Source organism: Rhamphochromis longiceps, linkage group LG9 (genome assembly GCF_057381845.1).
Source record: "Rhamphochromis longiceps isolate RC_006_pf linkage group LG9, R_longiceps_female_GT1.1, whole genome shotgun sequence".
Taxonomy (NCBI): domain Eukaryota; kingdom Metazoa; phylum Chordata; class Actinopteri; order Cichliformes; family Cichlidae; genus Rhamphochromis; species Rhamphochromis longiceps.
The window spans coordinates 6,425,611-6,446,728 of NC_140565.1; the positions used below are offsets into that span (position 1 = coordinate 6,425,611).

Sequence of the window (21,118 nt, forward strand, 5' to 3'; positions counted from 1 at the left end):
AGCCAGCGCACAGTAACACTAATCCTCTTGTTAACTGTAAATAACAAAAGGGCTACCTTACATTGATCATGTTTTTACTTTGCAAGTTCTTGATTAGGGGTGGGTTTTGATTATCGCCTTTCTGATTACAATCCATGCTAAATTGAATAAAGTGATATTGATTCATTAAAATCCCGTGTCGATTTGTAAATTAACGTTATTATGCCTGAAACGCCAGCATCTCAGGTTAAACCTCACAACATGTCGTCAAACACCATGCAGCTAAAACAGTAACTGGGAGCAGGTTTACGGATTCTGCATACAAACGTGAACACAGAGCGCGGACCCGACGCGTCAGAGTCAGATTTTGATGTGTCGGCGGGTCCGCGCTGTGTTTGCCTCTTTTTTTCCCCGCTGGCTTCTGCAGCTGCAGGTTTCATAACTCTCTGTTTACATCTCTAATTAAGTCTCACATGTGTCAGCTTTCTTTTAATAGATACGAAATTATGGATATATACTGTTAAATGATCAGACTTGTAATATTTCTGACTGAGGCAAAACTTTCCAGATTCCAATCAAATTGAATCGGATCCTGTATCGAATCAAAATGATTCTACAAATCAGTGACGATGCAGCCCTACTCAGCTTCCTAAGCATTTTCCCTTTCCAGTTCACAATCAATCCCACCCCTAGGTCAAAAATATGTATAGGACAATTGGCCTAATCTAATATTTTGTATGAACCTGTCCAGCTGTCCAGTGATTAAACGACAAGTAGATGGAGGCAGGACTTCACAGCAGGGGCATACTCCATAATGTGCTGTGCATTATCATATGTATATTATATATATTGCTCACTTATTGTATTTACCAACATCAAGGAGTTATGAGCAAAGAAAGGCCACCATAGTGCATGTTTAAATAGGGAAAGTTTATTGATCAAAATGTATTACGCAAATACGCATTACATTTTTTTCAGCCCCCCAATCGAGAAAACAAAACCAATTACATGTTCAAAGCAACGGAACGGTGGCCCAATATCAGAGAGAACTCCACTCTTGAGTGAGCAGTGATAATTGAGCAGTCTGTTTTATTTTGCAGATTCAAGCTGCTCTTCAAAATTTTCACCACCAGATGTCACCGGAGAGGACTGTGTTGAAAAGCTTCGAGTAATGAACCGTTTTTCAATACAAGCTTCAGTGCTTCGGAAAGCTTCATTTGGCCATCACTAGTCTATAGATACCCAAAATGCAGGACTCAGACTCGGGGGATGAACTCAAAATCACAGCTTTAATTGCTAGTCACAGAAAACGAGCATACAAAATTAAACTGGGAAAATATAAACTCACACCTTGCAGAGAGGCACACGAAGAAACACACAGCTTAAGGGACGACGCAGCACTGACTCAGAGAAACACAGGGTTTAAATACAATGGGAAGTAACGAGGGGAATGAGACACAGAAGGAGAGCACAGCTGGGAGAAATCAGAACTGACGAGACAAGGGAGCAAAGTAGGATACACTCACATGAGACACAGACCTTCAAAGTAAAACAGGAATTAGCACAGATGCAAACTAGACTAGGGGAGACAGAGCAACTAAGAAACACAGAGGGCAGCTACCAAATACTCAGAACTAAACAGAATACAAGAAAACCAAACTAAGACACTACACTAAAGAATACGCTGGGACAACAAAGAGAACTAAGAACATAATACAAAAAACTCAGAGGCACAAGAAACTCAAAACACTGGGTCACTGACCCAGGACCGTGACAACCTGTTTATTTTTTGTTTTTTAAAAAAAATCATGCCCTTGCTTTGTCACACTGAATCATGTTGAAAAGATATATTTTCATGGCTCCCCCCATTACCATTTCCTTGTACTTCTTTCTACCAGTCTATTTTATTTTGTGACATTAACATCTTAAATGTACCCCACTAGTTTAATTATTAATAGCTGTGTTAGTATTTATAATGCTTTTTTTTTTATCATGTGCAGATCTACCAAGGGTCAGTGGCACAGTTCACCTTTTGTGGTAAGTTATAACACTTCATATGTTGTCACATAAGTAAGTTGTTTCATTCAATTCAATTCAATTCAACTTTATTTATATAGCGCCAAATCACAACATAAGTCGCCTCAAGGCGCTTCATAGATACAGAGAAAAACCCAACAATCACATGACCCCCTATGAGCAAGCACTTTGGCAACAGTGGGAAGGAAAAACTCCCTTTTAACAGGAAGAAACCTCCGGCAGAACCAGGCTCAGGGAGGGGCGGCCATCTGCTGCGACCGGTTGGGGTGAGAGAAGGAAGACAGGATAAAAGACATGCTGTGGAAGAGAGACAGAGGTTAACAACAGATATTATTCAATGCAGAGAGGTCTGTTAATACATAGTGAGCGAGAAAGGTGACTGGAAAGCAAAAACTCAATGCATCATGGGAATCCCCCGGCAGCCTATGTCTATTGCAGCATAACTAAGGGAGGATTCAGGGTCACCTGGTCCAGCCCTAACTATATGCTTTAGCAAAAAGGAAAGTTTTAAGCCTAATCTTGAAAGTAGAGATAGTGTCCGTCTCCTGAATCCAAACTGGAAGCTGGTTCCACAGAAGAGGGGCCTGAAAACTGAAGGCTCTCCCTCCCATTCTACTTTTAAATACTCTAGGAACAACAAGTAGGCCTGCAGAGCGAGAGCGAAGTGCTCTAATGGGGTGATATGGTACTACAAGGTCATTAAGATAAGATGGGGCCTGATTATTTAAGACCTTGTATGTGAGGAGCAGGATTTTGAATTCAATTCTGGATTTAACAGGAAGCCAATGAAGGGAAGCCAAAACAGGAGAAATATGCTCTCTCTTTCTAGTCCCTGTCAGTACTCTTGCTGCAGCATTTTGGATTAGCTGAAGGCTTTTCAGGGAGTTTTTTGGACATCCTGATAATAATGAATTACAGTAGTCCAGCCTGGAAGTAATAAATGCGTGAACTAGTTTTTCAGCGTCACTCTGAGACAGGATATTTCTAATTTTAGAGATATTGCGCAAATGGAAGAACGCAGTCTTACATATTTGTTTAATACGTGCGTTGAAGGACATGTCCTGGTCAAAAATGACTCCAAGGTTCCTCACCGCGTTACTGGAGGCCAAGGTAATGCCATGCAGTTTTATCTGAATTAAGAAGCAGAAAGTTAGCGGCCATCCAGGTCTTTATGTCTTTAAGACATTCCTGCAGTTTAACTAATTGGTGTGTGTTATCTGGCTTCATGGACAGATAGAGCTGGGTGTCATCTGCATAGCAGTGAAAATGTATGCTATGTCTTCTAATGATGCTGCCTAAGGGAAGCATGTATAATGTAAACAGAATTGGTCCTAGCACTGAACCCTGTGGAACTCCATAATTAACCTCAGTGTGTGAAGAGGACTCTCCATTTACATGAACAAACTGGAGTCTATTAGATAGATATGATACAAACCACTGCAGTGCAGTACCTGTAATACCTACAGCATGTTCTAATCGCTCTAATAGGATATTATGGTCGACAGTATCGAATGCTGCACTAAGGTCTAGCAGGACAAGCACAGAGATGAGTCCACTGTCAGAGGCCATAAGAAGATCATTTGTAACTTTCACTAAAGCTGTTTCTGTGCCGTGATGAGCTCTGAAACCTGACTGAAACTCTTCAAATAAACCATTCCTCTGCAGATGATCTGTTAGCTGTTTGACTAACAGATCAAACAGATCAAACAGCTAACAAAAATCCTCTTTCAAGGATTTTTGATATGAAAGGAAGGTTGGAGATTGGCCTATAATTAGTTTCATCAGTTGTTCAGTTCTTATAAAATGTTGTATAATTGTACCAAATCACTGAGGATACATCCAATGTGTAAATCACAATCAACAATTTTACTGTGATATTTGCTCGTGTTTAGAGAATCTCCATTATCTTTGTTACTGAGTTTCCATTTTTGTAGGGCCAAATTTGTATTAAAAATTAATATTTTCATATGATGTGAAATGACTCAATCATTTCTAATTTTTAGAAGAAACCATTCATTAAGTCCCTTAAGGTGAAGATTTCATATATTGATAATGATAAAATTAACACAAATTAAAGGTTTCACTGATAAACACATAATTTTTCCTTGCTTTGAACCCCATGTTCTATATAGATTACAGCTCTGATCTGGAGAACACTATTTTAAAATACTGTGTAGGGTTTTTGTCAAATGATTAAGAAACAGACTCTCTGTCACAAGAGACAGAAAGGTTGTATCTTAAAAGAAAAGTCTCCAAAATTTGGTAGAGTCTGATGTCATGCAGTTTCATAAACATGTATTCTCCCCAAAGAATGACACCTGAAAACTTTGCCTTAAATGAACTTTTCTTTTCCCTTTTTAGGAGGCGCCTGATATCAACGTGAAACGCACTGCAGTACTTCGTGCCCTTCCTGTATGTCTATGTCTGTGTCAATTTTGGGCTCCTGAGAGGGGTTATCATCCACTTCCTGCTCCACAAAGGCTTTGTGTGGATACTGACGCTTCACTGTACCATCCTGTCTGGCAACCTCTGCTTCTTTTCGTATTTGTTTTGCAGAAGAGATCCGCATGTTCCCTTCAATAAAACCAAGATGACGTGCAATGAATTTATCTATCCTTATAGGGAGATTTTCATGCTTGAACAGACCATGTTTAATGTTCTTGAACTCTGCTTCAACATTAGCTAAAGTTGCAGTGAGTTTTTTGCTCTGAAATAGGGGAACCATTTCTCCAGTCCAGAGTGGTAGGTATCCTCCCAATCTAATTAGGTGTGGGACGAGCTCAGGTAGATAGTGCATATTGTCTCGATCACCATGATCTTCAGCATGGCACCTGCTCCCCTCACAAATATCTGCCACCCACTGCCTTAAGTCGGTGTTTATTTCTGTGCATGGATCCAATCTAATGTCTTCTTCTTCCTTGTCATCAGAAACAGACATAGTCTCATCTGCAATTTTTCTTTTCAGATTTGATTTGGACACTTCTGACATAATGAGGTTTCCAAAACTGTCACAGCCTTCTGTCTCACTTAATGCCACAATAGCAATGCTGCGTATTAGGACCTCTGCTTCTTCCAAGGATTGGGACTTGACAAGTTGTGCCATTGATCGCACGTAGAAATCCCTCACCCGATGAGGCTTTTTTCCCTCAAACAGTCCCACTGGCAAATCATTTTGATTAAGTGTGCCACATCCACTCTAATGAAACATTCAATTCAATTCAATTTTATTTATATAGCGCCAAATCACAACATAAGTCGCCTCAAGGCGCTTCATAGATACAGAGAAAAACCCAACAATCATATGACCCCCTATGAGCAAGCACTTTGGCGACAGTGGGAAGGAAAAACTCCCTTTTAACAGGAAGAAACCTCCAGCAGAACCAGGCTCAGGGAGGGGCGGCCATCTGCTGCGACCGGTTGGGGTGAGAGAAGGAAGACAGGATAAAAGACATGCTGTGGAAGAGAGCCAGAGGTTAATAACAGATATAATTCAATGCAGAGAGGTCTGTTAACACATAGTGAGTGAGAAAGGTGACTGGAAAGGAAAAACTCAATGCATCATGGGAATCCCCCGGCAGCCTACATCTATTGAAGCATAACGAAGACAGGATTCAGGGTCACCTGGTCCAACCCTAACTATATGCTTTAGCAAAAAGGAAAGTTTGAAGCCTAATCTTGAAAGTAGAGATAGTGTCCGTCTCCTGAATCCAAACTGGAAGCTGGTTCCACAGAAGAGGGGCCTGAAAACTGAAGGCTTTTATTCGATTCCATTACTGTGGGGGGGCTGGTTGACCTTTTGACCTTTACATTTTCATTAATATCTTTAAAACAGAGGCAGCACAAACCAGCACAAACGTAGCACAGTTGATTGACACCAGTTTTGTTTGATTCCATTAATGTGGGGGGGCTGGTTGACCTCTGATGACCTCCAGAAATTTGTATGGATTTCTTTAAAATGATAGCAGCACAAACGTAAATTTTTGCAGCACAAACGTAACACAGTTGATTGACACCAGTTTTGTTTGATTCCATTAATGTGGGGGGGCTGGTTGACCTTTTGACCTTTACATTTTCATTAATATCTTTAAAACAGAGGCAGCACAAACCAGCACAAACGTAGCACAGTTGATTGACACCAGTTTTGTTTGATTCCATTAATGTGGGGGGGCTGGTTGACCTCTGATGACCTCTACAAATTTTCTTGAATATCTTTAAAATGATAGCGGCACAAACAACAATTTTAGCAGCACAAACCAGCACAAACGTTTGACATCAATTTTGTTCGATCCCATTAATGTGGGGGGGGGGGCTGGTTGACCTTTTGACCTTTACATTTTCATTAATATCTTTAAAACAGAGGCAGCACAAACCAGCACAAACGTAACACAGTTGATTGACACCAGTTTTGTTTGATTCCATTAATGTGGGGGGGCTGGTTGACCTTTTGACCTTTACATTTTCATTAATATCTTTAAAACAGAGGCAGCACAAACCAGCACAAACGTAACACAGTTGATTGACACCAGTTTTGTTTGATTCCATTAATGTGGGGGGGCTGGTTGACCTTTTGACCTTTACATTTTCATTAATATCTTTAAAACAGAGGCAGCACAAACCAGCACAAACGTAGCACAGTTGATTGACACCAGTTTTGTTTGATTCCATTAATGTGGGGGGGCTGGTTGACCTCTGATGACCTCCAGAAATTTGTATGGATTTCTTTAAAATGATAGCAGCACAAACGTAAATTTTTGCAGCACAAACCAGCACAAACGTAGCACAGTTGATTGACACCAGTTTTGTTTGATTCCATTAATGTGGGGGGGGGCTGGTTGACCTTTTGACCTTTACATTTTCATTAATATCTTTAAAACAGAGGCAGCACAAACCAGCACAAACGTTTGATACCACTTTTGTTGGATTTGAAGAAGGTGGGGGGGCCAACTTCACTCACATGCTTAATGGCTCAAAACACCTTATCCAATTATAAACTGATACGCACCTACTGGCATGCCCCTTTTAATTTCTTCATAAATGTTATTTAATGTTATTATTACGGCAGCACGGTGGTTAGCACTGTTGCCGCACAGCAAGAAGGTCCTGAGTTCAATTCCACCATCACGCCAGGGTCTTTCTGTGTGGAGTTTGCAGGTTCTCTCGCCATGTTTGCGTGGGTTCTCTCCGGGCTCTCTCCAAAGACATGCAGCTTGTGGTGAGAGGTTAATTGGTTAATCCGAATTGCCCATAGGTGTGAATGTGAGTGCGAATGGTTGTCTGTCCCTGTGTGTTGGCCCTGTGACAGACTGGCAACCTGTCCAGGATGTACCCTGCCTCTTGCCCTATGACAGCTGGGATAGATTCCAGCACCCCCTGCGACCCTTAAAAGGATAAGCAAATGGATGGATGGAATTTTATTAATATCTTTAAAATAATAGCACCACAAACAAAATTTTTTGCAGCACAAACCTGTGACATCAACTTTTGTTTGATTTGGGTGATGTGGGGGGGCTGGTTGACCTTTTGACGTTTGCATTTTCATTAATATCTTTAAAACAGAGGCAGCACAAATGACAATTTTAGCAGCACAAACCAGCACAAACACAGCACAGTTGATTGACACCAGTTTTGTTTGATTCCATTAATGTGGGGGGGCTGGTTGACCTCTGATGACCTCTAAAAATTTTCTTGAATATCTTTAAAATGATAGCAGCACAAACGACAATTTTTGCAGAACAAACCAGCACAAACTTAGCACAGTTGATTGACACCCATTTTGTTTGATTTAATTAATGTGAGGGGGCTGGTTGACCTCTGATGACCTCTAGAAATTTTGATTAATATCTTTAAAATGATAGCACAAACGACAATTTTTGCAGCACAAACCAGCACAAACGTTTGATACCACTTTTGTTGGATTTGAAGAAGGTTGGGGGGGCAACTTCACTCACATATGTCATGTCTACTGAATTCTCATTTTTCATGCCTGTGGAGTTTATTATATGGACGTGGTGACAGTGTAAAGACAGCCTGCTCTTCTGATTTAACTTTTCAAGCATTCACACTAATTAGTGTTTAAACCTCCCATGGTTCTATATCTGGGGATGTGGCTTTGGTTTGCACTGATGAAAGCTTATAGTTGAAATGTGTTTGACGGTAAATGGTCAATAAAGAAGACAGCATTTTGTTTTGTTTTTACACAATGATTTTGTCATGTGCTGTGTGCAGGCAGGAACTGTGGACCCAATGTGCAGACACTTGGAGGTAAAAGTGTGAACTTAAAACAGCTTTAACGCTAAACACAAATATAACAAAAGCAAGAATACCAAAAGAAACTTACACAGGCAGCCAAACAGAACACACAGCATAGGATGAGGGAGATCGCGACAAAGACCAAAGAAAACTCAGGGCTTACATACCCAGAGAGAGCCATCAGGGAATGGGAGACAACAGAGAAACACAGCTGGGACAAATAAGGGTAGCGAGACAAGGGAAGCAAATCTAGATACATTAACATGAGACATGGACTTTCAAAGTAAAACAGGAAACATAACACAGACAACGCGGACTTGACGAGGGGATACAGCAGACAGGGGGAGACAGAACAACTATGTAACACAGAGACAGAAACCAGAAGACAGAACTCTAAGAAACCAAAAGACTAGAAATGATAAATAATGGCAAAATCAAAGTTCAATAATAATGTAAAACTCAAAATTTTGGGTCAGCGAACCCAGGCACCCTAACAGATTTATTTTTACAGTTGATTTTTTTCTATTTAATTATTTAGTTACAGTCCACCATACCTCTGATCCCCTGTCAATCCATCCACCCCCTTTTTAATGGTGTATCTGATTCAGGGTCATGAAGGGCTGGAGCAGCTGTCACAGACTGAGCAAGGTACACCCTGTACAGGTCACCAGTCTATGGCAGTGTCCCACTGTGTGTAGCACAGATTTCACTCTCTGGCTTTATTTATAGCATAATAAGACATTTTACTTTTAAAAATCAAGGACACCAACAAGGCAGATAGGGCACATGCACTGGGGCCACAAATGTCCCAGGTTTAGTCCGACAATATTTTTACGGACTGGCCTAGTACCGGTACCGTAAAAAAGAAGATTTATTCATAACACACGTGAAAAGACCCAGGAAAACCGAGTTAACGATAAAAACGATAACAAAATAACGCTAAAAAAACGATAAAAATCCTGAAAACCATACATTTCACACCTGAGCCTCAACTCTCAACTCTCGTGGCCCGGTACCAAACGACTCATGGACCGGTACCGAGGCCCGGGGGTTGGGGACCGCTGTATTAATACATAGTGAGTGAGAAAGGTGACTGGAAAGGAAAAACTCAATGCATCGTGGGAATCCCCGGCAGCCTACGTCTATCGCAGCATAACTACGGGAGGATTCAGGATCAGTGCTCTAAGTGCTCTAATGGGGTGATATGGTACTACAAGGTCATTAAGATAAGATGGGGCCTGATTATTCAAGACCTTGTATGTGAGGAGCAGGATTTTGAATTCAATTCTGGGTTTGAAGGGAAGTCAAAACAGGAGAAATATGCTCTCTTTCTAGTCCCTGTCAGGACTCTTGCTGCAGCATTTTGGATTAGCTGAAGGCTTTTCAGCGAGTTTTTTGGACATCCTGATAATAATGAATTACAGTCGTCCAGCCTGGAAGTAATAAAAGCATGAACTAGTTTTTCAGCGTCACTCTGAGACAGGATATTTCTAACTTTAGAGATGTTGCGCAAATGGAAGAACGCAGTCTTACATATTTGTTTAATACGCGCGTTGAAGGACATATCCTGGTCAAAAATTACTCCAAGGTTCCTCACAGCGTTACTGGAGGCCAAGGTAATGCCATCCAGAGTAAGAATCTGGTTAGATACCATATTTCTAGGCTTTTCAGGGCCGAGTACAATAACCTCAGTTTTATCTGAATTAAGAAGCAGAAAGTTAGCGGCCATCCAGGTCTTTATGTCTTTAAGACATTCCTGCAGTTTAACTAATTGGTGTGTGTTATCTGGCTTCATGGACAGATAGAGCTGGGTGTCATCTGCATGGCAGTGAAATTGTATGCTATATCTTTTAATGATGCTGCCTAGGGGGTGCATGTATAGTGTAAACAGAATTGGTCCTAGCACTGAACCTGTGGAACTCCATAATTAACCTCTGTGTGTGAAGAGGACTCTCCATTTACATGTACAAATTGGAGTCTATTAGATAGATATGATACAAACCACTGCAGTGCAGTACCTGTAATACCTACAGCATGTTCGAATCGCTCTAATAGGATATTATGGTCGACAGTATCGAATGCTGCACTAAGGTCTAGCAGGACAAGCACAGAGATGAGTCCACTGTCAGAGGCCATAAGAAGATCATTTGTAACCTTCACTAAAGCTGTTTCTGTGCTGTGATGAGCTCTGAAACCTGACTGAAACTCTTCAAATAAGTCATTCCTCTGCAGATGATCTGTTAGCTGTTTGACAGCTACTCTTTCAAGGATGTTTGATATGAAAGGACGGTTGGAGATTGACCTATAATTAGCTAAGACTGCTGGGTCTAGAGATGCTTTTTGAGTAAAGGTTTAACTACAGCCAGCTTGAAGGCCTGTGGTACATAGCCGATTATTAGAGATAGGTTGATCATATTTAAGATTGAAGAATTAATTAATGGCAGGACTTCTTTGAGCAGTTTTGTAGGAATGGGGTCTAAAAGACACGTTGATGGTTTGGAGGAAGTAATTATTGAAGTTAACTCAGAAAGATCAATTGGAGAAAAAGAGTCTAATATAACATCAATGGTACTAAGAGTAGCTGTAGATATTACATCTGTGGGATGATTATTGGTAATTGTTTCTCTAATGATAAAAATTTTATTTGTGAAGAAGTTCATGAAGTCATTACTAGTTAACGTTAAAGGGATGGTTGGCTCAAAAGAGCTCTGACTTTTTGTCAGCCTGGCTACAGTGCTGAAGAGAAACCGGGAGTTATTCTTATTTCCTCAATCAGTGATGAATAGTAAGATGTTCTGGCTTTGCGGAGGGCTTTCTTATAAAGCAGCAAACTATTTCTCCAGGCTAAATGATGATCCTCTAAATTTGAGACACGCCATTTCCTCTCCAGCTTACGAGTCATCTGCTTTAGGCTATGTGTTTGAGAATTATACCACGGAGTCAGGTACTTCTGATTTGAGACCTTAGTTTTCACAGGAGCTACAGTATCCAGAGTCGTATGTAGTGAGGAGGTGAAATTATTAACAAGATAATCCATCTCTGTTGGAGTAGTATTCAGATAGCTGCTCTGCTCTATGTTGGTACAGGGCATTGAAGATGATAACAGTGGTTGGATTATATTCTTAAACTTAGTTACAGCACTTTCAGAAAGACATCTACTTTGATAAAGTCTACTTTCCACTGCTGTGTAATCAATTATTTTAAATGTAAATGTTATCAGGAAATGATCAGACAGGAGAGGGTTTTCAGGAAACACTGTTAAATGTTCAGTTTCTATGCCATATGTTAAAACAAGATCTAGAGTGTGATTATTAAAGTGGTGGGTGGGTTCTTTTCCTTTTTATGAAAAGCCAATTGAGTCTAATAACAGATTAAATGCCATGTTGAGGTTGTCATTTTTAGCATCTACATGGATGTAAAATCACCCACAATAATTATTTTATCTGAGCTGAGCACTAAATCACTAAATCAGATAAAAAATCTGAGAAATCAGACAGAAACTCTGTGTAAGGAGATGGGGGGGGGGGGGGGGGGGGGGGTTGGGAGGGGGTAGCAGGAGGAGAGAAGCTGCAGAGATGCGTTTAAGACTGCAACTCTGCTTCCTGTCCCAACTCTGGATAGTCATATTTTGGGGGGTGTCAATGGAAAATTGTATTTAGTAGTCAGTATAATCTTTTAGTGATATAAGTTTGCTTATGGTAGGATGCTGTTTGTAGTTATTTGTATTAGGAAATGTTTAACCATGTATACTTAGAAGCATATAATTAATTGTGTAGTGACAGGATGTGTGCACCCCAGGAATGCACCCCCACGTCCTGGGAGCATGAGAGCTCGTACCTTGTCTTATTGCTTTACGGTAGGATTAACGTAGCTATGTCTGTTTTAGTTTAAGTGCTTCTTTACATATAGATGAACTGTTGGACTTTCCAGACCAGCAGGTTAAGGGAAGTTGTTTATGGAGCCACACTCTGACCCCACACACACACATACACACACATACGCTCAATGGAGTATAAAATAAAGACCGGGGCAGTTCTCTCACTGGAGTCTCTTAGAGTGGAGGCTGCCCTTGCTAGCAAGAAGTTCTGTGTGTTTCTCTTCTCTGAGTCTTTACTGAAGAAGTGTTTTAGAACATTTTCCCTAACATTTACTTGGTCCTTCGTAGCCGGAGCAGAATATATCAGAACTGTTATCTGTGACTCTGTTCCAGGATCCAGCACTGATTCCTGACGCCGTGGGGAGCCGGCACCGAAGTCTGTGCACAGCCCTCTTAGACGAGGAGAGAGTCCCAGAGCGTGAATTCGAGTCTGGGCCAGTGACCAGGTCCACGGCGCTGGGATTCAGTCTGGTGATCCGAACCGTCAGTGGGACATCGGGGGTGAGAAACACTATTTGGTATATAAGACGGCCGCAAAGATTTAAAGTAACGTGACAAATTAAAAATACGTTTAAGTAACGTGATAAATTAGGTTGGGTTCGCCGGAAGGAGCCGAATTTGACTAGTTTTAGAGGTAGCTGAAATTATCTCGTGACAAATTAGGTTTAAGTTCGCCAAAAAGAATTGTGTTTCGACCAGTTTTAGAGGTAGCTGAAATTATCTCGTGACAAATTAGGTTGGGTTCGCCGGAAGGAGCCGAATTTGACTAGTTTTAGAAGTAGCTGAAATTACTTCGTGACAAATTGTAAAAGCGCGCAAATGTCCATATGTGTGTGTGTCTGGAAGTAAGTTGATTTTACAGCACAATAAATTGCTGAACTACTTCCATTTTTGTGTATCCTGCAAGAGCCCATGTACTGGTGACAAAGGAAAAAGGTTGAGTTTCATCTCATAAAACTGATACCGCTTCACCGTTAGGGTGAAGTCGAAGGCCGTATCAGTAAACCATTCCTGAGTCGAGCGTGCCAGAGAAAGCTTTGCAGTTCTGTGAAAATGGGGAATCAGCCCATTAAACTCACTGCTGACGAGCAGTGGCTAGAAAAGAAATGTCCAGGCGCCGGACAAATAAGTCTAAACAGGTGGAGAAATCCACGAAAAACAAAAAGCTGTAACTGGAAAGGGAAATGCAGCCCCTCAGCTGTTACCCAGCTGGGAGCTGCCTTAAAACAAGAGATTACATTAACGAAAGACCCAAAAAAGAAATTAAAACGTAATGAAGAGTATAGGTTTTTCCAAGCATGGAAAAGTGAAACTGAAAGGAGAACTGAAAATAAAATAAAAAAAGAGGAAAAGAAAAAACAACTAGCAGCAGCTTTAATAACCCCTGATGATGAAACTACAAAACAAGCATGTACTGAACAAAGACCTCCATTAACAGACCCACATAACTCTCTTTTAGACCCCTCCGTTAAATTTTCTGCACCAACTGTAGGAGAAACAGCCAGCATTACATCAAAACCTCATTTTGAACGATCTCCCATGTGGCTAAGACATAGGAAAATTAAACTTGACAATGCATACAGGGACGCACAAACGCTGTTAGCTGAGCATGAAATAGATTTTCATCCAGGAAGATCTGATCATGGCTCTGAAAAAGGGTGCAACAGTCGTGGTTCACACCCAGACCCACCACCACCATCATCTACATTAGCGTGTCCATTAGTTGAAGTGGCAAACCCCAGATATGGCACGCTCCTAGGTGATAGTCATGGAGGAGGCAGGGATGACAGACCCACGATCCTTGTTGTGGACACATAAAGATAGGCAGAATGTAATAAAAGGCATTCCACTAATACAGGAAGGATACGAACCATGGCAAGTTGCCGTGCGTGAAGTAATTACCCAGTGGCATTTAAACGGTCACGAGGTGATACAATTATTTCAAGACTGCCTAGGGCTCTCCTGGGGAAGAATTAGGGGAGACTTTACTGGCTCCCTACCAGATGGTAGAGCGTTTCCCCCAGGTCATGCTGATCTCCAAGCAGCATTAATACCTGTGTTTGATAGGGCCCGTCAACAATTAGCGCCAAAGGCCAACTATGGTAAAATAGACCAAGTTAAACAAAGTAACACGGAAAACCCACATGAATACATGGACAGGCTGAGACCAGTTTTCAGACAGAACTCAGGTCTAAATTATGCTGATGACCCGCAATCACCATACCAGCAACAATTTAAACGTGCTTTTATTAAAGGATTACTGCCAAGCATTAGGTCTCACGTAGAAAAATACTGGGTAACACAAGATACAGGCACAGTAGATGAGGCGCTTCAATATGCTAATCATGCACAAACAGTAGTGAAAAACAAAGAGAAGGCCTCAGTCTTTGCCCTAGACACTGACACTGTCTTTACGGCTTTTAGTGGGAGTGGGGGCTACAGGGGAGTTTTCAGAGGTCAAAGGAGAGGGAGAGGAATGCATAGAGGAGAAGCAAGAGGTAGAGGAAGGTTTAGACAAACACCAAACAGTGATTTTAACATTACATGCTGGGAGTGTGGGAAAAGGGGACACTTTGCACGTGACTGTAAGACACAAAGAACACTTGACACAGAATGACTAGCTGCAATCACTGTGGCTGCAAACAGCCAGGTAGCTGACAGGGAGAGCCACATAGATGAAAAAGAAGCAAAAGTTTTAACAAATGTGGAAAATAATTTAGAACAGGATGAAACTGAAGTATATAATGTTCATCAGCTAGTAAGTTTACTGGACGGGAAGCCAACGCTTACGATCTATGTAAATGGCAAAAAGTTGCAAGTGTTGTGTGACACAGGAGCTTGTAAAACAGTGCTTAAAGCAGAGCCCCCGCGCACAACCTTTTCTAGAGAAGTAGTAATGGTGAAAACAGCGTCAGGGCATGTAAAAACCCAGCCACTAACAATGCCACTGACATTTTTGCATAAACCCAGTCAACGCTCCTGTAACATGCCATGTATAATAGACCCAACCTGCCCAGTGAACTTACTAGGAAGAGACGCGATGACAAAATTAGGGATAGGAGTCATCCCCACAGAAACAGGTATGACGGCAGAAATAATGTTAGTAGAGGGAGACCCCTATCAGAGGGAAGGAAAGGGAGAGCCAAACTACTATTGGTCATTAGATTTGCCACCGCTTATGCAGCTCAAAGAAGCAGCTGAAAAACATCTCCCCGCAAGTGCCGAAAAAATGAAGCCAACTGAGTATCACAACACCCTGCGCTATAAACAAACCCCAGGCCCAGACCCTCTGTATGATAAACAGGTGCACAGCCTAAAAAGCCCATATTTGACTTTGCAACACTTATATGTTACAAAAAGCAGAAATGCAGTATGTTCCGTGATCCAACGAGATCAAATAAAAAACCTGAATAGGATCACAAAACCCCATGTGTCAGTTGCAAAAACGACAAGTACACAATGGAACCAATTAGGTAACATCCTGCAAAAAGTAGAAAATGATAAATATACGCCCACGGAAGAAGAGGGTTGGGCACAGGGTAAAAGAACAGGGTGCATGAGATACACACTAGGCTGGGTGGTAAAAACTACACCCAACACTCATTTGTACGACAGTACGCAAAAATGAGAAATTCTCTCGTTAGAGGAAGAGCCAGCACTTAAAAGTTTACCTTCTACACTGTGGTCGGATGGTCCAACTGATGTGGGATTAATAAAAAACGCAGATTCGGTAAAAGTACAGACCATTTCATCCCACAGGCCCATTAAATCACAGTATCCCTTATCTAAGGAAGCAATAGAAGGGATTAAGCCAGTAATAAAAGATATGGAAAAAGCAGGAATTCTAATAAAAACTAATTCTGCTACCTGCAATACTCCAATCTTCCCAGTTAAGAAAGCTAACACCGGAAAATATCGTTTGGTACATGATCTGCGAGCAATAAATGAAATTACTGAAATGATACCACCAGTAGTAGCAAATCCTCACACTATACTAAATCAAGTCACTCCAAAGGAACAATGGTTTTCAGTGATAGATTTATCAAACGCCCTTTTCTCAGTACCTTTACATCCAGATGCGCGACATCTGTTTGGCTTCACATTTGAGGGACAGAGATATACCTATACTAGGTTACCTCAGGGATTTCAAAACAGCCCTACTCTCTATGCTGACGCTTTAAAGAAATCAATGATGTCCTGCCCTCTGCCAGCAGAAGGACAGTTTCTACTTTATGTAGATGATATTTTAGTGACTGGCCACACAGAGGAAGGGTGTAAACAGAACACTATGGCTGTGCTGCGTCACCTGGCAGAGCAAGGCCACAAAGTGTCTCTGAATAAACTCCAATTATGGAGACCTGAAGTAACATACTTAGGCCACACCCTTTCAGGTGAAGGAAGGAAACTCCTAAACAAAAGAAAAGAAGCTATACAAAATGCACCACAGCCACAAACTAAGCAACAGATGATGAGTTTTCTCGGGTTATGCAATTACTGCAGGGCGTGGATTCCAGAATATGCGGCACAGGTACAACCACTGCAAAACCTAATTTATGGAAAAAATCTCGTTTTAAAAGATAAAATACAGTGGACACCAGAGGCAGAAGGAGCATTTAATAAATTAAAAGTCATGCTCCAAACAAACGTTGTGCTTGCATTACCAGATTATGACAAAACATTCTACTTAAACGTAGACGGAACACAGGGATACATGAAAGCAGTATTGACACAATCATTTGGAGAAAAACAAAGGCCACTAGCTTTTTATTCAAGCAAACTCGATTCAGTGGCCTCGGGAATGCCAACCTGTGTACAAGTGTGTGCAGCAGCTGCAGAGGTAGTGCAAAAATCTGCCGACATAGTTTTGGGACACACCCTGACTATTAGAGTACCGCATGCAGTAACTTCTATACTGCTACAAGCACATTTACCTTTCTTAACACATGTGAGACAACTCTCCTATGTTGGCATATTGCTTTCACAATCCCATATCAACATAGTGAGATGTGGACCTTTAAATCCTGGCACATTGTTGCCAACACCCACAGAGGGAAAAACACATCGCTGCGTGGAAAAATTAGAAGAGGAAACTAAACCACGTGCTGACATTTATAGCACACCACAAGAAAGTTTCATTGACATTTTTGTTGATGGTTCAGCATCAAAAAATGCACTAGGGCGTAACTGTGTAGGATATGCAGTAACTACATTAGACACTATAGTAGAAGCAAGAGCTTTGCCACACACGCATTCAGCTCAGAGTGCAGAACTAATTGCAGTAATCAGAGCATGTGAGATACATGAAGGTAAGGATATTAATATCCACACAGACAGCCAGTATGTATTTGCAGCAGTTCATCACTTTGCAAAAATATGGGATAACAGAGGAATGGTTACCTCCTCTGGAAACCCAGTTCAGCACGCAGATTTGCTAAAGCGACTGTTACAGACAGTCCAATTACCGCGACATTTAGCAATTTGTAAATGTGCAGCACATCAGAAAGATGACTCTGAAATTACGAAGGGAAACAATTTTGCTGATAAAGCTGCGAAAGCAGCAGCCATGACAACTACAATTTTATTAGCCACTCATGAAAATCATAGCATTCAGATATCTGTACTGCAGGACGAACAAAAAGCAGCACCATCAAAGGAACAAAAGCAATGGCTAAAGTATGGCGCAGTACTAGATGTTGATGGTATAATGAAAATTGCAGGAAAACCCATTCTTCCTAAATCGTTACACAAGACAGCCGCTCTAGTGAGTCATGGTTTAAGTCATATCTCGACAGGAGGAATGACCTTTATAATAACCCAACAATTTTATGCTATAAATTTTGAAACTTCAGCAAAAGAGTATGTGAGAACATGTATGATTTGCCAAAAACATAATACCCAAGGTAATTTAAGACCAAAAAGAGGACATTTTCCTACACCACCTCATCCATTTCATACAATTCACATGGATTTTATTGAATTGAATGAGTGTCAGGGCTCAAAAAATGCTCTAGTAATTATAGATGTATTCTCAAAATGGCCGGAAATATACCCAGTGAAAAAAGCAGATGCAATCTCAGTTGCAAAGTGTCTCTGCAATCATTTCATTCCAACATATGGCATTCCTACTCTGATAAGATCAGATAATGGAACCCATTTTGTAAATGATGTGATCAGCAAAGCGTCTGAAGTGTTAGGTTTCAGTTTGAAACATCACTGTGCCTATCATCCACAGAGTGCAGGATTAGTGGAGAGAACGAATGGCACTATAAAACAAAGGCTCAGGAAAATAATGGAAGAAACTGGCAGACCATGGCCAGAATGTCTGGGCCTGGTCAAGATGTGGATGAGAATAACACAAGGAAGCAACAAGCTGTCCCCATTTGAGATTATACATGGGAGACCTTTTCCGCTACCAGTTACTAGCGAGCCACTAGATAAATCGATTCGTGAAACCACTCTGGCAGAATGGATGACTCAATTGTTGACAAACAGAGAAGTTGTGTTGAATAATAAACTGCCGCAAGACTCTCTTTCACCTATTTCTTGCAGGTTGAAGCCAGGTGATTGGATCCTTGTTCAAGTACTCCGAAGGAAAAATTGGAGCTCGCCACGGTGGGAGGGGCCATTTCAAGTGCTTCTGACCACTCCAACTGCCTGCAAAATAGCGGAGAGACCCTCCTGGATACATCAGAGCCACTGCAAAAAGGTTGAGGTCCCAGGGAACCCCGACACCCCCAAGACAGCACAGTAGAGAAATCTCACGCTTGGTTGCTTCAGTGGTGAGGGGGGAGTGCTGATTGAGCCCCCGTAGGGTAAGCTCGCACTTCAACCTCCAGCCTCTGATCAACTGATCAACTCTAGGGCAACCAAGTGTGAGGTGTGACGGATCTGTGTGCAACCATGGGGAGGTGGACCCTCCTGGTTACCTTGACTACGATGCTCACTCTTACAGGACTTCAGCTGACCTCAACAGCAGCTGAACCAGGAGGCAGGCAGAAGAGATGGACACACGACAACTCTCACCTAAGGGACATGACGCAAGATCACATTCATCCGTGGATGAATAATGCCTGGTACCGTTATATCCACGACAGAACAAAGGCAGAATTGACAAATACAGACTGTTATGTCTGTTCTCATATGCCCAGCACGTCGACACACCCCACATTATATGGCAAATATATGAACAACACTCAAGCAAAGTGTGCAGCCAGCTTTGCTGGCATTGGATTCCAACACAGTCGAATCATCATCGATGATAAAATCTCACACGCTGTTGGACTTAGTAATGGAACATGTGATCAACTCTTTTGGATCGACTTCAATGTGACAAATCGGAATATCTCTATCCATTTCCCAGTGTTCCTGGACCAAGTGCCAGGAAAGAACCACTCCATGTGTTACCAGCAAGAGAAAGGTAACAGACCCCTTGGAGACACCACAAACTGTGTCCAAACTGCAGGCCACGGAGAGGGCGCACCTGTGAACATGAATGGACCCTCTAACGGCACATACTGGGTGCAAGGAATGGCCTGGCTATGTGGACAACGGGCATATTTCATATTGCCCCCAGACTGGACAGGAACATGTGCTCCTATATTCCTGTCAGACCACACCTTCAGGATGACTGCAGTGAACACCACTTCTACAGTACGCCGGAAAAGAAGATTAGTGATTCCTAAACTTCAAGCACATGACCCGATATGGGGAGGCGACGTGCCCAAGGAATTCAAGTTATGGACTACTGGACAGAAAGTACTCCATTCATTGTTCCCCTGGGTGGGAGCTGGAAAAAATATGCTGAGAATTGAAACTCTGGATTACCGGTTTGGACTTTTCCTGAACGCTTCATGTAAGATCAACGAACAACAGAACCAGGAAATTGATGCATTACGGATTACAGCGATGCAACACCAAGTCGCTCTGGACATGATATTAGCAGAGAAAGGGGGACTTTGCGTCCTTTTTAATACCACATGCTGCACTTACATACCAGACGACGTGCATTCATCAAACATGACTGACGCCCTGAATGTTTTGAGACAGATCCAGCAGGCTCAAAATCAGGACTATGTAAGTGATACACGTGACTGGTTCTCTTGGCTATACACTGGCTCCTGGTTACAGGTGCTAAAAAGACTACTCATCGGAGTTGGGATATTTTTACTTTTATTTTGTGTCTTTGTAACGTGTATATTGCCATGCTTAAGACTCATGATTAACCGCATAATATTTTCTACTGTTGCTGCATATACAGCTGTGACAAATGATGATGATAACTTTGGCCTGTTGGAACATGAAGACTTTGTGTGATTAATGACGATGTGACAGAAAATGTACGACAAGATGTTACAAACTGATATCTCACTTTAAAAGTTTTTTCTGACAACAGGAGGGAATGTCAATGGAAAATTGTATTTAGTAGTCAGTATAATCTTTTAGTGATATAAGTTTGCTTATGGTAGGATGCTGTTTGTAGTTATTTGTATTAGGAAATGTTTAACCATGTATACTTAGAAGCATATAATTAATTGTGTAGTGACAGGATGTGTGCACCCCAGGAATGCACCCCCACGTCCTGGGAGCATGAGAGCTCGTACCTTGTCTTATTGCTTTACGGTAGGATTAACGTAGCTATGTCTGTTTTAGTTTAAGTGCTTCTTTACATATAGATGAACTGTTGGACTTTCCAGACCAGCAGGTTAAGGGAAGTTGTTTATGGGGCCACACTCTGACCCCCCACACACACACATACACACACATACGCTCAATGGAGTATAAAATAAAGACCGGGGCAGTTCTCTCACTGGAGTCTCTTGGAGTGGAGGCTGCCCTTGCTAGCAAGAAGTTCTGTGTGTTTCTCTTCTCTGAGTCTTTACTGAAGAAGTGTTTTAGAACATTTTCCCTAACAGGGGGTTTAATAAATTTGTCCATATTTCTAGAAATGAGAGCTGCTCTATCCAAAGTGGGATGGAT

General features: G+C 41.6%; 1 protein-coding gene and 1 pseudogene across 1 annotated transcript; one reads left to right on the top strand and one right to left on the bottom strand.

Annotated features, from left to right (window-relative positions):
* Positions 1-2,492: 2,492 nt before the first annotated feature.
* Positions 2,493-14,171, bottom strand: LOC146661600 (uncharacterized; annotated as a pseudogene).
* On the top strand, positions 11,918-20,791 carry LOC146661601 (uncharacterized). Its single transcript, XM_085418083.1, has 2 exons — positions 11,918-12,643; positions 18,692-20,791. The coding sequence occupies exon 2, from the start codon at positions 19,043-19,045 to the stop codon at positions 20,453-20,455; it is 1,413 nt and encodes a 470-aa protein (XP_085274209.1). The 5' UTR covers positions 11,918-12,643; positions 18,692-19,042; the 3' UTR covers positions 20,456-20,791.
* Positions 20,792-21,118: the final 327 nt, after the last annotated feature.